Source organism: Dysidea avara, chromosome 6 (genome assembly GCF_963678975.1).
Source record: "Dysidea avara chromosome 6, odDysAvar1.4, whole genome shotgun sequence".
NCBI classification, from domain to species: Eukaryota; Metazoa; Porifera; class Demospongiae; order Dictyoceratida; family Dysideidae; genus Dysidea; species Dysidea avara.
The window spans coordinates 12,006,154-12,026,250 of record NC_089277.1 but is presented as its reverse complement, the minus strand read 5'-3'; the positions used below and the strand labels follow the sequence as shown (position 1 = coordinate 12,026,250).

General features: G+C 37.1%; 1 protein-coding gene across 3 annotated transcripts in view; it reads left to right on the top strand.

Annotated features, from left to right (window-relative positions):
• Positions 1–17,638, top strand: part of LOC136257689 (NACHT, LRR and PYD domains-containing protein 12-like) — a 29,212-nt gene extending 11,574 nt beyond the window's left edge. Inside the window, exons 3-11 of one of the 3 annotated variants that reach the window (XM_066050979.1) lie at positions 4,927–5,250; positions 5,304–6,767; positions 6,823–6,960; positions 13,989–14,156; positions 14,473–14,640; positions 14,965–15,129; positions 17,231–17,358; positions 17,414–17,454; positions 17,515–17,638. In XM_066050979.1, coding sequence (XP_065907051.1) covers positions 4,927–5,250; positions 5,304–6,767; positions 6,823–6,960; positions 13,989–14,156; positions 14,473–14,640; positions 14,965–15,129; positions 17,231–17,358; positions 17,414–17,434 — 2,576 coding nt within the window. In that variant the 3' untranslated portion in view covers positions 17,435–17,454; positions 17,515–17,638. Of the gene's footprint in view, positions 1–4,926; positions 5,251–5,303; positions 6,768–6,822; positions 6,961–12,067; positions 12,937–13,988; positions 14,157–14,472; positions 14,641–14,964; positions 15,130–17,230; positions 17,359–17,413; positions 17,455–17,514 lie in introns of those variants that run through there. The other 2 variants (XM_066050981.1, XM_066050980.1) reach the window with 2 other exon arrangements.
• Positions 17,639–20,097: the final 2,459 nt, after the last annotated feature.

The window sequence follows — 20,097 nt, the reverse complement described above, 5'->3', positions numbered from 1 at the left end:
TTCCTCTAGCTTCATCGTTCTATCTTGGACTATGGTAGCCACTTGTTGGTCTTTATTTTTCTCTTGCACACCACGCGACACCACTATACCAATTTCTGACGAAGGCGAATCGTACCTGGAACCGCTGCTTCATAACACCGCCCTTCGCTACAGTTTGTAGGCAGTATGTAAGGTCTCTCTTGTGGCTACGAAGTAGAATCTCCACACAATTCGGACGAAATCTTGAGCACAGTGACAGGAGCTCAAACCGGAACTTAATTTACTATCCGTAAACTTCTGCGCACTCCCGCGCACTGGGATATAAAACAGTTATATCCCGTATACTCGGATGATATCATTGTTATTACACTCGTCCTCGGCTCCGCCTTGGACTCGTGTAATAACAATGATATCACCCTCGTACCGGGATATAACTATAACTTATTGTTTTACCGTGATATAATATCGTGCACCACTCCAGCTTGTTTCAGTACTTTTTATCGATGTGCTATGGTGTCTACTCTAGTTGAAAATTCCAGATTTTTCTGTTTACTTGTTTGTTAACTTTTTTGTAAATAATCATTATGACTGGTGGACCCATGCATACCACATTTGAAATGGTGCCACTCGCCCCAGCTATATCAATTATCATCTGAAAAGTGAACTAGTGAAGCATCCATTATGCTTCGTTGTCAGCTATGTTCAACCCGTTACACAGCATTTCAGATCAAGAACAGTTTGAAAAGCACCTCTACAATCCATGCATATCAAAAGAAAGAAATGGTGCCACCTACTGTGCTCAAGATACCATAATGGAAATGCACAGTAGGGATATAATACTTCTTATTGTATTATTGTGATTTAATATCGTGCACTACTCCATCTTGTTTCAGTACATTTTTATCTCTGTGCTATGTCCCTAGTCTAGTTGAAAATTCCCAAATTTTTCTGTGCACTTGTAGTAAGTACATTATAGTGCACTTAAGCTTCATTATGAGCTGTTCAGCTTGCATTTGGGCTTCCTGTGTTTAATTGCGTACCCACAATCGAAACTATCTGCATGCTCATGTCAATATTACACTTTTGTTCGGTACCTGTGAACATATTTAGATATTTCTGTAATTGTAAAGTTAGGACTTAGGGTTGGTGTGATAAGCACACAGTCTTGCCGAGTACATGGATCATCGGTTACAGAAACTTGTACTGGGGAAGTGGAAACTAGAACTGGAGAAATCCTCTCTGCTTCAAATACCAATAGAACACTTGTCAAGTTAGGAGTAGTCAAATTGTAATCAGGGCGTGTTGATCTGCCAGCATCCTTACGATGATTTAGTCTTATTACCACTCTTCATAGTGAGGATTGGGTAAATCATAGCCTTCTTCGTACCTGTGACTGTGCTCCAGTTCTTCTGTAACTGTAAATTTAGGATATGGAGTTGAATCAGATTCAGCTTCAAAGCTAACATCATTACTAGCACTCCCTGTGTCACCAGCTAGTTCATCATTGACATTGCCATTGGTTTCTCCATCACCGCCACTGCAGGTTAGCCTGCAACTACTCTCATTGTGGCTGCCAGGGTCCACACTATCATTACCGTTATTGCAATTGATACCTAGGAAAATGTGCAATGCACCTAAACAACAAGTGTATGCGATCTGAAAATACTTACTCTGTGTTTCTATTGAAGACGAAATCTTTTCTCTATTCATAGGAAAGACTCCAACTTTTCTAAACCCATCCACAATATTAGATGGAGTGATTGCCTTCAGTCAAGCATCTCTGACCATTAAGCAGAAGTTGAACTAGGAAATTACCAGACCAGGATTTTTCTGGTAAAACCTGTGGCACTCTGTTTTCCACTGTAATTTAAGTAGCTTGAATAAACTGCAGTCAAGTGGCTGACACACATGTGTGGTGTGTGGGGGCAGGCAGAAAATTATTATACCATGATCTTTGGTGGCTACATCAAGTGTTTTGGGCTCAAAATGAGTGCTATGTCCAACTATCAAAAGCAGAAGTGGGCGATAAGATACAGCATTAGTGACATGCTTTGTAAGAAAAGTTCTTGGTCAATCCAACCATTTTCGCTGACTGCAAAACACGATCCATTAACTTTGTTCTTTGTCCATAGGTAGTTAATTTGCTTTGCTGCAAAGATAATAAATGGAGGTATAGCGTGGCTGGTAGCACTCCCACATTCGATCACTGTGTGCTGTCTTTGTCCAGAAGTCTGGTACCTCACTTTTTTTTGGCCTTTTGCTGCAATGACTTTGGAGCAACATGGCTCAAGAAGCATGCCAGTTTCATCCATGTTATATATGGCCTTGGGATGAGCTGAAAAGTTATGTTCACCAAAGACCTCTTTCAATAAATCAATGTAGTGATTGACATTTTGTTATTGTTATTAGTGCTTTACAGTGACCAGCACTGAAGGATTTTCTTTATTCACGGAACTCATCTGTATACCAGCTGTTAAATCCCCACTTCTGAGACTCAGGAACAGATTCCTCTTCTTGAAATTGCACCACCATTAGATATTGATACAACACATGAAGGATTCTTGCTGTTCACATATCTCTCAACTATGTTCTTTTACATCTTTACATGTCTTACCATAGCCAGATTGTGCAGCTGTTCAGAGATGATCTGTAAATTCTTTCTCCTCCTTGTGGTTAAAATATGGGACAGGTCCCATACTTTACACGACTGCTCAAACAATCCTTTAGAGTGGATGGGGGAACACTGTGCTTAGCAGCAGCTTTTTTTTACTGACATACGTCCAATATCGAGGAATCCATTGCATCTAGCATCTGTTTCTCAGTCCATTGTTTATATTTCTTAGGACGATTTCTAACACTAGCTGTTATTTTGCTGGCAATGTCTTTGAAACTCTTTGTTTTTCTTTGTCATCAAACAACTCTAAAACAAACCAAAACAGCAGCTTAAATTACATACGACAACAAAAGTATATGCTCTGTAATGATAATACCAAAGTAACAGACCTATTGATATAGCAAAATATCAGTAATGGAGCGATGCAAACTGATGAATGCTCTAGCGTGCTATATACCTTGTGTGCTACAGAAATCTGGAAAACATTGAATTCATTACACATTTTAAAAATAAAAAATTAGCCAACAATTAAGACAAGCTGATATTCGAGGGTCTATGTTATATATGACTGAACTTTCTATAGGGAGATTGATAATGTAGCTGAACATGGTGACTTGCTGTGTAGCTGAGTACTCTACAGGATGACTTGTAGCTGTGTTCCCAATAGGTTGGATTATTCGTTGAACTCTCAACTGAATTGTTTGTTGAACTCCCAACATTATAGCTGAATTCTCTACAGGGTTACTTGACGTGTCTCTGCTAGATGACTTGTAATGTAGCTGAACTCTTTACAGGGTGACGTGTTATGTAGCTGAACTCTCTACTGGGTGTCTTGTATAATGTAGCTACATGGAGACTACTTGTAACATAGCTGAACTCTCAACAGGGTGAATTATTTGCAGTTGAACTCTCAACAGGGTGAATTATTTGCAGTTGAACTCTCAACAGGGTGAATTATTTGCAGTTGAACTCTCTACAGGAAGACAAATTAATTTCTCTACTTGCTATAGACATAGCTGTAACATAGCTAAACTCTCAACAGGGTGAATATTGCATGCCTACAGGATGATTTTTTATCATTGCTGAACTCTATGCAGGATGACTTGTAATATAGCTGAACTCTCAACATGGTAACTTGTTTGTAACTGAACTCTCACTTGTTTATAGCTGAATATTAAAACACAGCTGGACACTCTAATAGGGTGACTGCACTATTAGACTTAATTGTGCACATAGTTGGTATTCGTATAATAGTGTTTGATCCTGAACCGCTTCTACAAAACTATAGTGAGCTGAGCCCTGAGACAACAACTAAAAAGAAAAGTAAATTCTTTGTCAAGAGAAAAGCCAACCCAGAGTTACATAGCGACAGTAAATGTGTCAAGAGAACACATGTGTGGTTTGGTCCAATTACCAGTTTGGGAAAAGGGTCATAACAGACTATGCACTTTTATGGCTACTCCCATAGGAAATGTATGATTTCTCATAAACATTGTATGAGACATTTGAATGAACTTTTCTACAATGAGCCTAATTTCAAGAACTGGTGTAATTCCATCCATGAGTTATTAAAATTAATGTTTTTGAGGGATCATCTCAACATGTACATACTATATCAAAAGCGTTCACAGAAATGCTAAAGAATAAAAAATAATAGTTTTTGGGCATAATGTGGAGTCTATGAAATTTTTATAAACCCAAAGGCCCGGGCTGTAGCGCACAAGCGAAGCGAGGGTGCTACTCTTCGGGTTTATAAATTTCATAGACTCCACATTGTGCCTGTATAACTGCTTAGACTCTATTTCACATTACACTTAGATTACTTACCTCATCCATGACTGTTTCTGCTGTAGGCTTGGCAAAAGCGGCTGGTTTTCTTGTGATAATACTAGAGCCATGCAACTATGCATCCTCACGTGACAAAATAAGTACCCTTGTTACATGACTGCACGTGAACATTGTATTCTGATTGGATAAACCTAGATTTTGAGCATATGTTCTATTGAGCCTGAAGGCGTGAAGTATATTAGGAAACAAGGTGGAGTATATGAGATTTATTATCCACCCAAAACAGCCTAAATAGAGTCTAACTATTATTATTATTATGCTTTGCCAGACTTCTTCTACATGCATATGCATGTTGTATTGGAGTGTTCATTCACTTGTATTTGTGTGCATTGCTGCTTTCCTGTAAGCACATATTTTGACATATGATTATAGAATTATAGAATGTGTGATTAATATATGTGTATGAGTATCAATCTAATGTACATAATAGCCATTAAGTTATGATTGTACATATCTTATTTTACTATTATTGTGGCACAATATAGCATTTTTCAGTAAGCCAAATGGCATTCAAGAATCACAGGGACATACTCCACTAGATGCTATCATCAAAATACTACAGGTGAGATATATCAGAGATTTCACCTCTGATGAAGGAGAAGCTCCAGTAAAGTATATAGAGCTAGCACTAGTAAAAGATGAGAAGGTGACCAGAGTAGACAAGAACTTGGAAGAGTTCACAAAATTAACAATACAAGGTCAAGTTGATGAGATACTGCAAAGAAAAGAGCCACTTGGTGATCTAAAGAATATCTTCTGCTACCAAGACAAACCTTGTCCTAGACTGATACTAATAAAGGGAGGTCCAGGTGTGTATATGGTAATGTTATGTATAGTAATAGTTATGTAATGCATGTTATAGGTATAGGCAAAACCACTCTTGCCAATGAGATCTGTGTGAGGTGGTCCAATAATGCAGAATTTTTAACCAAGAAATTTGATGCAGTAATCTTGATACCATTGAGGACAGTTCAACAACAATCCCTTGAAGAAGCCATCATAGCATACATCGGAGAAACTGCTTACCAGCAGCTAAAGAAACAGTTAGGTAGAAGGTGTTTACTGATATTAGAGGGTCTAGATGAGATGGCAGCTGAACGTCGAAAGACCGATCCAGTTCTGTCATCCCTAGTTAAAAACGAAAGTATGTTAGAGTTAACATTATTAATAACATCCAGACCTCATGCATGTCAAGGCCTTAATGCCAATAGAACAATAGAAGTGGTAGGGTTTAGTAAAGGAAAAATAGAAGAATACGTTAAAAGTGAACTTCTCAATGATACTCAGGCAGTTGATTCCTTTATACAGCAGCTGGAAGCAAATTCTCATATTCGCAGCATGTGTTACATTCCCCTTTCCCTCAAGATGATAATCCAAATTTTCCAATACAACAACAGTCTTCCATCTACAATGACAGAACTGTACCGCCTCTTCATTGTAATGACTCTCCAAAGGGAACAAGAAAAAAAGAACACTGAATCAAAACCATTCTACTTTGCACAAGATCTTTATAATGCAAAAAAAATATTACATGAGATATTGCCAGATATACCTGAAGAAGCAAAAGAAACAGTATTTTTGCTAAGTAAGTTAGCTTATCATGCATTCTTTGATTGGTGCAGTGTAAGAAAGGAAGAAAATAAGTATCTTAGAACCATTCAGTATAAAGATCCAAAAGTAATATTTACTGAAAATGACCTTATCCAGTCAGGTATTATGCTGCCAAAAGATTCTGATGGGCTTGGCTTAATGAAATGCAGCAACATAAAGCATTTGACCAGCCAATCTAAAACATACAACTTCATGCATTTGAGTATGCAAGAATTTCTGTGTGCACTGTACATTGTAATGACTTTTTCATTAGAAGATCAGTACCAATTAATACAGAGACATTTTGATGATCATCCCAATATCATGATCCTGTTATATGGTCTAACAGGATTAAAATGTGCCAAATTTTCCCAATATATCTTCTTCAAGTTATTATCAGGTACTGATGAGCTAGGTGCTTACAATGATCATGTGTTAGCAACAGTGAAATGCATCTGTGAAAGTGAATCAAGTATTTCTTCAAAAACGTCATCATTTTTGACAGTTATTTTAAACCACGTCATCCTTACGCCATATGATTTGGTTTGTGCATCACATCTCTTGTGCAAGTATCCAGTTGTTACACTTAAACTTGTGGGGTGTGATATTGGAGACCAAGGAATATCCATATTAGTACAGTGGTGCATAAAGCAAAGTACTCAACTACAAGAGCTGCACATCAATGCTAATCATCTCACTAGTGCAGGAATGGTAGATGTAGCTAAAATAATTAGAAGTAAGCATCACTATCAAATATCTATTGTTTGTAATACTGCATGCCATAATCACAGGTAGTCCCTTATTTAAAACACTCTACATTGGTGACAATGAAATTGGAGATGTTGGAATGGGATTGATTTGTAAGGAATTGCAGAACAATAACACAGTAACTACGCTCAGAGCATTTCGGTGTGGAATGTCAGCTAAAGGTACACTGTACATAAGTTCATACTGCATGTGAGGCAAGTAGAGTACTTAAAGCACAGTGACGCAAAAGTAGCTGATATTATTTTTAAGGTGGTTTTTAAGAAATTTCTACAGTTTCTGGAACACAATGTGGCTTAACCTCCTTGAGTAGTACCACAATACGGTAGTTGGTGACTCGGGAAGCACTTCAGCAAAACCGTGGAGGCAGAGTGCCATTGCTAACTACACGAAAGTGACTACACACAAGTAATACTGCTACTTCACGTAACAATGCTATTAGTGTCATATCTCTCACATCACAAGTATCTTAGTTCATAACAGTTTAGCTTCCTAATAACATAAGACTACATGTAGTGCTTGTATGAGTTTGCATGTGTTTATGTGTTATCAGCATTTTACATAAATATCCAATCTAATGTATTTTGGATATGCAACTTTTACTAATAAAGGATATAGTGACTATAACTGCTAACAAAGCAACTTAAATAATACTTGAGGTAAATTTGGCTAACTAGGGAAAATTCAGATATGTATAGTGTTGTTAGCAAGGGCTAGCTGTTATAATCCAGCCTAAAATTAATGCTATGCATAATATAGAAAATCTATACCAGGGATCAAAAGTGGCCACAACAGAAAGTGTAACAGAGGCCAGTTTCAATGCAGTTTCTAATCCACCATTACAAAAAAGTCAAGGAAAGGGTCATGAGTGTATGAGGGTACACAAGGACCTCTATTTACAGATTTGACTGTGGTATGAAAGGAAAAACTTTTTATGTTAGCGGTGCTTATCCTAGAGCCAAGGATGATGAAAATTTAGAATGCAGCAATCAAAGCAATGAAACTAGGGAGGCCATCTACACCTGCAGCTATACTGGTGCCTGTCAACTCCTACTTCAGTCATATATAGTAGTGTAGCCATGACTGAATTAGGGATTAAATGTCTACTAGTATTAGATGAGCTCCCTTGTTTCATTGTTTTTAATTACTATGATCATTACTTAGGCTTGAGCCAATTACGCTTTGAAAATTGCCTATTATACTCTTGAGCAGTGCTCAAAAATCCAGCCTATTATGTCAAAATTATTCTCTCAAAATCAAGATTATGCTCGAGAGCTGATTGTTTTATTAGAGTATATATCTGCATTTTTTGATTGCTGCATTAGAGTAAGTGACTGCTCTATTAGAGTGTCTCGATCTTCCATAAAGTGTGAAGAATCAGTCAAGAAATAGTAAAAATAATAACACTGCAAGGTTTTTGATATGAATTGCAGTAATAATGCACAGTGTGTTCACGTTGTGCAGTATTTTTGGTGCACATATTGCACGTTTTAATTAAAATTCCTGAAAATCATCCTATTATGCTAGCATAATGCTTGATGCTTTTGCTAGCCTATTATGCTCGAAATTATTCCAGCATAATTGGCACAAGTCTATCAAATTATGCCAGCATAATTGGCGCAAGTCTATCCTCACTCAAAGTAAAATTTCTGATTTTTACTTTTGTAACATAATTTATAACTTAATTGTGAGAATCACATCAAAGTAAAAAATGGTGCTGGTCAGACACATTGTAAAAATCGATCGAGTGACTGAACACATACCGCAACAATTAATTACTGAAAATTAAAGTGGCCATTTTGCTTCATTTTCAACTGTGTAGCACCTGGTACATAGTGTTATGAACAAAGAACAGTGTAAGAAGAACCTCTGCAATTAATCCACTGACTATGGAAGTTATATAGACAATTCTCGTGATAGCCAGCATTGAAGCAATCAACACCAATGTGGTAGTCGAGCAAGAAGCAGTCACTGTTCAGGTTCAGCCTAAGATGTGCCTTTTTGCAAACCACAGAAACTGCAGTGCATACATGCATCCTGGATTTAGTCCTACTTTTTGTTCTGAAGAATTCAAGTCCATAGCCTTAACCATAGCAGGCACTGATTAGTCAGTTAGTCAACACAAAATTGTGTTTAAAAATATAAAAATTCATTGGAAGGGTTTGGGGTCACTCTGAAGTAAGTTATGGGCTTGGTCATGCCCGTCTAATACTATACCAAGCTGTTATAATAGAAAAGAAGGCTGGTTTTCAGATGATATTTTTGGACAACAAAGTCCAAACCTCCATGCATGATCCCTACTATACGCTATACTACTGTACTGTATGATTTGTACTATTTCTGAATCCAAGCAAGTAAACTAATGTAAAGAATAATCATGTTACTCTGTGCAAGCTTTAGAATTCTTTGTTTAATCACAAGTTCTCTTGTGTAAACAACTATTGACACTTTTATGCAGCAATGTATGTAGTATCTAGATCTGCATAAGCAATTACCCATCCAAAAACAGCTTATAGCTGTAAAAAAGTGCGCGTCCAAGTAAAGCAGAGTTAACTGCGACAAAAAGTAATGATATCATAATGCAGCCATGTGCGAGGTGTGCAAGTTGTAAAATTAATATTAGCTAATCAGATAATACAATGTTATTGTTAAAGTGTTAATGAGAACTATGTGATGCTGCTAGTTTTTAAGTGTGTGAGCATCTTCATAAATGCTACATAAATTTAATTCTCAATAAAGCAATGTGTATAGATTCTCTGATAGTAATAAATAGTTTGAGTTTGGCCACCTTTCCTTTGTTTGTAGCATGCCGTATACAGGAAAGGCGGCCAAACTCAAACTATTTATCACTATCAGAGAATCTATACACATTGCTTTATTGAGAATTAAATTTATGTAGCATTTATGAAGATGCTCACACACTTAAAAACTAGCAGCATCACATAGTTCTCATTAACACTTTAACAATAACATTGTATTATCTGATTAGCTAATATTAATTTTACAACTTGCACACCTCGCACATGGCCGCATTATGATATCATTACTTTTTGTCGCAGTTAACTCTGCTTTACTTGGACGCGCACTTTTTTTACAGCTATAAGCTGTTTTTGGATGGGATTTCAATACTTTTTGTTAGAATAAGCAATGCACTGTTGATAACAGTAGGTGAGTTTCCATGGTTTTGACAGAAACCCCAGATTACAGTGACAGAATATTAAAATATAACTGTAATTTTAGTGGCCAGGGCCGCCCACATTGGGGGTAACTGGGGTATTTTTCCCCCTACCACAGCCCGAAAGGGGCCACTTGAATACCTGTTTAAAGAAAGATCGATATACTCTAATAGAGCAGTCAGGATCTCGACCCTTACTTGCCCCTGGGCCCCTCTTTAACTCTTTTCCCTGGGCCCTCTAATTTCTCTGGACGGCCCTGTCAGTGGCATGCAACTACAGTCAACTAACACCCATTTTAACTAGTACACCCTTAACAACACTTTGCCTTTCATCTTGTACTGCATTGAAACGATCAAGATACTCTATTAGAGCAGTCACAAAACAGCTGTAACACAACAATCAATATTTAGCATAGTTACAACTTCTGCTTAGCATCGGATTGTATAGTTTAAATTACTAGCTACTTACAGACTTTACAATATAAAAATATGGCACTGGTAGAAATGTGACTGTTCTATTAGAGTATCTCGATCTACTTCAAGCATTGACTAATTCAAGTGAAGAAGTTACGTCCCTGCCAAGAGATCTTGTGAAATGAAATGAGAATAGTAAAGAAAAGGCAAGTATGTACAGAGACAATAGAGGGGCGCATAATTATGTCCTGTTGTAAATAAACGCCTTTAAAATTTATATTACTACTAAATAAACGCACCAGAATAGGCTTGTGTGGCTGTTGTCTCCAAGGTTGTCTCATTACTTGTCTTTTCGTGTTGAAGGGATTTAGTCGCAATTGGTGAGTTTAACTATACATGTATTTGTGTTGTAAAACTTAATTGTAAAAAGGCGATTAGCACATATCATGATAAACATGTATTTGTCACAGTACAGTCTCTCACGAAGTCACGTATTATTACGAGACATTGGACCAGGGTAAAAAACTTACTGCTATATTTAGAGGTTGTAGCGTTTGTATATCTTAGTATCTTAATAAATAATCCCCCATGATCACTAATCACTAATAGTACAGTGAAAGCTGGTCATTATTCAGGCCGTAGGGACAAAATTTTCTGACCTTGCCTTTTAAAGAGGTGGCTGCATTATGCGGCCTTAAAAAAAGGTAAGAAGCATGCTGTTCTAACTGGCTATAGAGATGGATTTAGTGTATGACAGCGTATGAGACAGTGAGTGCTGGCAGCAAGGGGGCAGCCAATCTGTTAGAGCACCAAAAGCACTGCTTCAGACATAGGCAGTTGACCCCAAGTGTAAAAAGTTTCACTATTGGTCCTTATAAGCTCCTGATGAAGAAAGTGATGAAGTCATTATCCATAGGATATATGTTTCAGAGTATCCATTTCAGTTCTCAATATAGTAGCCAAGTATAAGATGAACATAACACAGCATTCCAGTAGTTAAGTGGTGACCACAACACTGCCTGAGTTAAACTGTGGTGAGATTTGAGACTACCAGAAGCCCTGGAATGTCTTCAACACATGAAATACCAAATATCTAATACCTGGCTTTCATCCACAGTGGACCTGTCTTGGTGGCCACTTGTACAAAAGGGAAACAGCTGCCACACAGTCTTGCGAGTGAAACAATTAGTTGCCACACCCCTTAATTATCTATTTGTAAAATCTTTAGCAAAATTGTGTGTGCGAGCAAGTGCAATGTGGCAGTGCCGTGTATATGGTTGCTGCCTAGCAGTGACACATCACGAGTATTGAAGTCACAATGCGTTACTGTATCATCCATCTAAATACAATCTCTGAATGTGTCATTTTGTGTAGAGAGCAATCTTCCACAAGAAGTGACCTGCAGATTTCAGTGTATATTGTTAACCATTAATATTGTTCACAATATTGTGAACTACAGTATATGTACAGTGAAACCTTACTTAGTGGCCACCTCTTTAATAAGACCACCTCATTATATTGGCCACCTCTAGTAGGTCCCAAATATAGCTAAGCATTACTTATGACCTCATTAATAAGGCCACCTTGTTATTCAGGCCAAATTTTTTGGTCCCACAGCCTGCCATATTAATGAGGTTTCATTGTACTTATGTGAATTTTTATTTTTCGTAACTTTTCTTCAGGTTTACTGATGGGCACTATGAAGCATTGTTGACTGGTACGTGTATAATGTGGTGACTTGAAATGCTAAAACAGTATGTAGCATGTCTTGTATGTACATGTAATGTGTTGTAATGTGTCCACACATCCACACATCTTTGAAATAAATATAATTGTATTCTCTATAAATAGTCAGTTCCATTGTGCCACTGGGTCATAAGTTAGTTGAGTATGGATCATCCAGGGCACTTGAGTCACATTTTGTCCTGGCCAAGTGGATCTCATCCACTGACAGAATATACAGGATCAGATCACGTGTATAAATTACGGTGGAACTTGTTTATTGCCACCTTCACTCATTCAGCAGGTAACAGTGTATAAATTCTCAATTGGAATTGGCTTTTCAAGAGTGGTTGTCTTTCTATACTAGTGGCCATTAAGACAGGTTGTACTGATAGAGTGTACATACTAGAGATGCAAGAATATCCTCCACTTAGTGTCGTTTGATAGTGATGCAATGGAGACTATGTATTATTGCATTTAAATACTATGCTATTATATTGCAACTCTAGCACGTATTTATAACAGGAATGTTTGTTAACTGTTTAGACATACTGGAGCCACACCCACTCATCTGGATTCTACAAATGGAGTCATACCAACTTGTTGTCATCATACTCACTCATTACTCCCATTGTGTTTGGATGAATATACATGCCGTCATGTGAGACTCGCTACCATGGCGGGCCACTGGAAAACATTTGCATAGCAGTTATATTACAGTCATTATTGTACAATTCTTACATTATTGTTGTGAAAAGTGTTTGGTATTCATGTGTCTCCTCTGTATGTTGTAATTACATGTGTAATTTTGTGTGGGGGTGCTATAAAATGCAATAATGCATGGTGACAATTGTATTAGGCGATTTTGCACACTTCCTTTTAAGCTAGCTACATGTGCTAATTACTCACAGCTTGTGTCAACAACTGGTAACCGCAGTTATACTCTTGTGTCATTCTTTAAGCCGTGCCCTTAGAGGACAAATTATGTGGGGGCGACTAATTTCAAAACGAAGGATGGTATATGCAGCACCATAGATTATATCTATGGACTATAATCTATGGCAGCACACTTCTTGGTGGCTATATGTACTGATTAACTACATAGAGCGCCAGTTCATCAATACCCAGTGACCGCAGTTGTGCTCTGCGTCATTCTTTAAATTCCGAGTAAAATTCTTAGAGAGCAAATGACGTGGGGGCGACTAAATTCAAATTTCAAACTAGCCATTCTCGAAAACAAATGTTTCAATCTGAACGAAACTTTTAGAACAGTTTAAAGACACATTGCCCTACATGCCAAGCGAGTATTGCGGAAAACAACAATCTGGGATTTGTATTTGGCCTGTAGGTCGACTGAGGACGACTGAAACTTCATTTGGTGCTGAAATCACGACTGTAGGGTAATCATGTATGGTGAAATCGATGATGTGAATCTTGAGGTGATTGAGTGAATACTGAAGCGATAACAGGGCGATCAATGTTCGGAATGCACAAAGGAACGCAAGGCATACACCTGCGGTTGCGTCTAACCGCATGCGATAAAAAAAATAAAATAAAAAATGAAACTTCCCCTTTGATGTCGGCAACCTCGATCACGAAACAATCGGCATGGATTTGCTTCACTGCTTGTGTGGTAGTTACTAGTGACACGATGAGTTCAACTCCAGAGTTTCAGAGGGATAGCGTAAATGACGGGTGGATTACAGGAAGACCGAATTTGACAACGTTCGTTCTTGTAAAATCCTCACGTAGTGGTCGCGTCATTTATTGTCTGCGGCGCGCGTTTCTGCTTTACTGGCCGCGCGACTCACTACCGTGAGTCTTGATAATGACAAATTGTGGTGTGTTATTTTATCCACTACTTTAATATGGTTACTACAGGTAGCAGTTGTGTGAAGACACTATTAGAGAATAACACAGCATTGAAAATTCTTAGTGTTGGTGGCAATCAAGTAGGCAATGATGGGGCAGCTACCATATTTGAAGGACTTCAGCAGAACAGTACTTTAACTGAGTTCAGGATCTGGAGATGTGGATTAACAAAAGATGGTATACACTAGCGTAGTGTAAAATATTTGCATGTAGCTTTCTATTTATTGGTGCTCTACAATCACTACTGTACCTCTGTGTAGTGCAAATTGCAATTTCAGTAAATTTGTAGCAAAGATTTTATTAAAATATACAACATTATTATCATTAATTCATTACATTCTACTACAATGGATAGCATAACATCTTAACTATGTTTGTAGCTATATGTTTCTTGTTGCATCCTACTATAGTATTAGCTATAAATGTCGCAGTGATTGCTGGATTATCCATTATAATAGATAAATTGACAGAAACACTGTTTTTATCATTACAGGTGCAAATAGTATCAAAACACTACTAATGAAGAATAAGACATTAAAGATGTTGACAATTAGCTGCAATGATTTAAGCAATGCAGGGATAGCTACTATATCTGAAGCATTTCAGCTCAACACAACTCTAACTGAATTGAGAATGCACAAGTGTGGTTTATCAGAAGGAGGTGCGTATGTAGTTTGTGTGATACAACATTTAAAGTGTCTTACCGATGCACTGTGGGCTGATGATGTTTCTTAAACAGTATACAAGCACAGTATTATATACTTGCACTAGTGTTTTAGGTGTGCATGAGATGCAGAGTTTCCTAAGCTCTGAAAGTTGTAGCATTGCAAATATTATACTGATGAAACCTGCCAGAATAAAATATAAAAGTAGCATAATAGTGTGTTTTGATATATACCCAATATTTTCCACTGAATGGTGCTGGTATATATAGAACAATTTATTCATGTTGGAAATGGTGGCATTCATGATGTGATTGTTGCAGGTGCTTTTTGCATTAAAACACTTTTGACGAATAAAACATTAGAAGTGCTGGATATTGGTGGTAATGAAATTGGCAAACCAGGAGTAGCTGCCATAACAGAAGGAATACAGTACACCACAACTCTGGAAAAGATTAGCATAGACAGATGTGGGCTATCGGTTGAAGGTATGACATGTAACTGCTAGGAGTTAGTTATTTTGTGAATTTGCTATTCAATTTTATAGAACATAGTCTTATTAAATTCAGACCACAGTATATGATCGCTATAAAGTGAAATGATTACATTATGTGCTATAGGCTAGCTGTATGAATTAGTCTACTCCTTCTGAAAGGAAAGGTCTGCATGATAGCAACATCACTTTTCAGGAAATTTGAACAAACCAAGCAATACTAATAACAATCATGCATTCATGATCATTTAATTATACATTAATGCAATCCCAGGGTAGGGGCAAGGCAAGAGAGGCTAGTGCCCTCTATTGATTTTATGTAAAAGATCAAGATACTCTAATAGAAGGATCAATTTTTGTAACAGCTAAAAATCTAAATCACTGAAAATCAGTTATAGGTGCAAATCAGTGATTTGTGACATTAACATGAATATCCGTGTTGACCAGAGCTCCCTTGTCCAAAAAATCTTGCTACATCTAAAATAAACAAGTGAAATATAGACACCATAGCAGATTTTGTTGTTTACTACATTATCCATACATTTCAAGTGCTTTTACATAGCGTAGTTTCTCAAGTTTAACTCTAATGCTCCGCATATATCTTGTAACTATGTAAGTATCCACGTATGATAGTATCAGACAATACACAGCCACAATTTACTGGATTAATCATAAGCATCCATTGTTACTTATAACTTATTTCCACTGTACCCTGAAAAATTGGTGCATGCATCCTTGAAAAGTGTGTTTGTTTTCTTCTGAGTTTAACCAGGTGTACCCTGCTGTGGGTGCATGTTTGGTTCCCTGAGACTGATTGGTTTGTTCAAACTTAATTTAACACACCTTTTCAAAACTTCTCCGTATGCCAGGATGCAGTGCATCAGCATGCAAACCTTTCCACTGCAATCTTTTCACAGTTGGTGCACATGTCAACCAAAACAAACTGTTGATGTCACAACAGCAAATTGAATATACATAGAAGCAGCAACACATCTAGTTTTATGGTTTCCTAGAATATATTTCAACTTTAAAGTACACAATATAGCTAATAAAGTCTATGTGAGGAGATGTGCAAAATTATAGTCAAGACGAAAATAAAAAATTCATTTAGAAGATACAGGACGATCTACCAATAGGGCATGTGGATACAGTGCATAGCCAGCTCACTGTGCATTGACAGAAATGATGTACACAGAATAGCAACTTTTGTTGGGATGCATCATTTCAATATGAGATACGTATAATGTAGCTAATGTATATGAATAAATGACAGCATTAATTTCTACAGTAAATCAACTGCTTATAGGTTATCAAAGTGAAAAAGATGAACCTTTTGTATACATGTACACCATCCAGACCACCAGACACCAGTAACCACAAAAACTTACATAATGCTTATGCATTGTGTGCTCAGGAACATGTTATATAAACAGGTTTCCATTATAGCTAAGTGACTGTTATTATAGAGTAGTTTATATTGCCAGCTGCTTTATTAAAGTATGCTGATCTTTTCACCTAAATTATTGTTCAGAACAATAGTAAATTGACTGACGCTATCATGTGAGAAACTATTGCTTAACTAAGGTTAAAATGTGTCCTGGTTCATGTTAAACTCCAAATTCTGGAAACTTGGAATTTCATTTTCTCAATAATGTTTCAAGTAATGTGTAAAATCCTAAGGGGTTTCCTGAATTCCCAGTTGTACAGTGCAAAACCAACCAGAGAAAGAACCGATGTCTGCTTCTTTTTTTCACTTTTGTGGGAACTTGTCAACAGACTATAGGATTATCTGGTACCACAACCCACAAACTTTGAATTTGTGTGGATGCAATGCACATTGTCATTTGTTACCAAAGCAAGGCTTCCACACACACCCAGTTTTACAACTTTGAAGCACCATAACTCAATGTAGGAGAATGCAATAGTTTCAAATTTTCACCTGTTATATTACAATACTACTATGAAAAGTTTAGGTCAATACTTTACTGAGCAGTCAAGTTACAATTGGTTAAAGTCAGAGAATTGGATGTGTGTGGAAGCCTAAGCCCTTGTTTTGTCAATTTTAGTCACATATATCATTGTGTACATCATCATAGATACTCATCAGATCCTAAGAGCAGCTGTAGACAATGTAGTAATGCATGTGCTGATTGACAATGAACACATGAAGGACAATAAAGTTAAGGAGATTTTAAGTGCTCTACAAAAGAAGAGGAAGCATATGGTAGGAAGTGTTATTTTGTGACATAATATGTGGTTTATTGCTATGGAAACAATAGGATAGTGATAGCAGTGCTTGACAATGGTCATTCTTGAAAAGGTGTGTTATTAATACATGGCTGCACATAGTATATATTATTACTGGTTCCTTTTTCTACAGGACACTGCTGTCATTGTAAACAAATTTCACTGTGCATTATAATTCAAAATTTTTTCACCTTTACTATGTGTACATATTTCAATTGTTTGCATGCTTTCTATTAGAGTGTTAGCTTCACACTTCACAGTTGTGTACTGTATAATGTAACCTAAATACAAACAAAAAAAAGACAATATATAATACACAGCACTTTTAGTAACTACAGTAAAAGAAAGAAACAAGTCATAAATGAAGGTTCTTGCAGGTCCAGTAACAAACAAAATGCAATCCGACTCTCTGTGTGTGTGCATGGCTTGCAGGCTATATAAGCCTTCTGTGTGCCAACCATTGTGGAAACTTCGGTGGAATCTACAGAACCTTGCACAAAACATTGGGTTTTAGAATTATACTGTCAAATTCCCTATAAGATGTGGGATTGTGGTATGGAAAGGTAAGAAGACTACGTGATAAATGGCCACCCCTTTCAGTTTGGCATACTATCTTTGATTCTCTTCATGTGCATTTTGGATTCGATGATATTGGAGTGTATTGATGATATTGGAGTGTATTTAGCTGACCAAATACTTCTGATCATGCAGGGAGATAAAGTCTTACAAATTGTGTAAGCCAACATGATTGAGAGATTTAGTCAGAAATTTATCATTAAAGCTTTATAGTGGCCAGCACTGAAGGTCTGACAGCAACATGTGCTGCAACATTTGGATTACCTAACCTAACAAACTAGAACTAAAGTCTTAAAGAAGATTACTTGACCTAGCTAACAACAAAGTGAAACAGAAAAGGACCAAAGAAAGGAAATAATTCCCCCACCCCAGGATTCAAACTGTAGGCCACCCAATGTCTAATCAAGCACTACACTCAGTCTCCTCCAGGAGTCTGAGGGACAGATCTTCTTCCTTTAAACCTAAGTATTTATTATTATTATTACAGCTTTACAGTGGCCAGCACTGCATCATGAAAATCTGACAGCAACATGTCCTGCAGCCTTTGGATTACCTAACCTAACAAACTGGAACTAAAGTCTTCAAGATTTCACCTGCTAGATTTAAAATGAAAATGAAAACTAGGATTTCAAACTAAACTAAAGTTCAGTCTTTGACATTTGATAGGATGATGCATCCAGTCGCATAGTGTAACTACCACCCGAACTATCATCAATGTAGGCTAACTGGTAGACACGAGAGCTTGAATGTAGAATAAGTGGATACTAAACAGAGCTGTCAAGACTCTATTACTCTATAGCCATGTATACATCACCTGTTGCCTACATTTTCAATGGCGGATCCAGGATGGGGCATTTGGGGCAAATGCCCGGCCCTTCAGAGTAGCTAGGCATGCATTACTACTGATTGAAATGATAAATCTTATGTCAGGCAAAGACCTCACAAAAAATATGCCTATATATTAGGCCTGCTGGCATAATTTTAAGAATAATAGGTCACCAATTTCGTGGAATAATTCCGGAATAATAGGATGGTTACAGACATAATTTTAGAATTATCGGACGTTCACGGGAATAATCAGTGAAAGTAAGGGGTGTGTCTATTCTTGAAGAAAGAGGTAAGTTACCGAGAATGATATATAGCTGGCAATATTGTACAAGTGCTGGCTGAAAAGCCTCTAAAAGATCGATATACTTTAATAGAACTCTCAAATACACTAATAGAGCAGTCATCGTTTCATGTTAACAATCTGCAGCCAGCATCAGGTTGCATCAGCCAACATCATGTGTAACTGCGCCTATTCTGAAACTTGTGTATCTTATAGCTAAGGTTGTCTTTATGCACAAAATATTACATCAGGTTGTTGACGTCTCAGTACCAGATTGCTATCTAACTCCAGTTTCATGGAACACTCCTGGTCACCCATTGAGGTTTATACAATTGCAGACCAATGTTGATGCTTACAAATACTCCTTCTATCCATCCGCAGTAAGACTCTGGAATGCTCTCCCAACTCACGTGATTGAAGCCAACTCTGTAGATGACTTTCAAAGTCAATTATCAAGTTAGACAATGTTATCTAGTCTTATTATTTTGTTTTACTTGTAATGTTTGTGCACTTATACACTCTGTACAGAGGCCTATAATAATATACCAGAGTATCTTCATCAAGTCTTTGAACATATATATTGATATCATTATCTAGCATCAGTGCAACTATATAGCTACAGCTTTAATACACTAATATTATTGCAAACACTTGAATTATTGCTGTAGATATTCTAGTCTGTTGTAACTATTTATGGCTAGAAAAATGTTTCATTCAGTCAGATATGGCTATTAATTAATTCTGGGGGACTCGCCACAGAAACTAACTGAGCATTATTATGGAATAATAGGCTAGATACAAGAATTAAAGAAAGAATAATAGGAGAAAATTTTGGGAAACTGATTCTGGAAAGAATAGTAGGTAAAATTTTGAGCATAATAGGCTCAGGCCTACTATATATCAATACCATTTATTGCAAACTCACCTGAAATCAAAGACTGCCTAACTGCTAACCAGTATCCAACCCACCAGCATCTTCGTCCGTACTAAGCGCCTTTAAAAATAATTATACTTAGCAAAAATCATGCTACT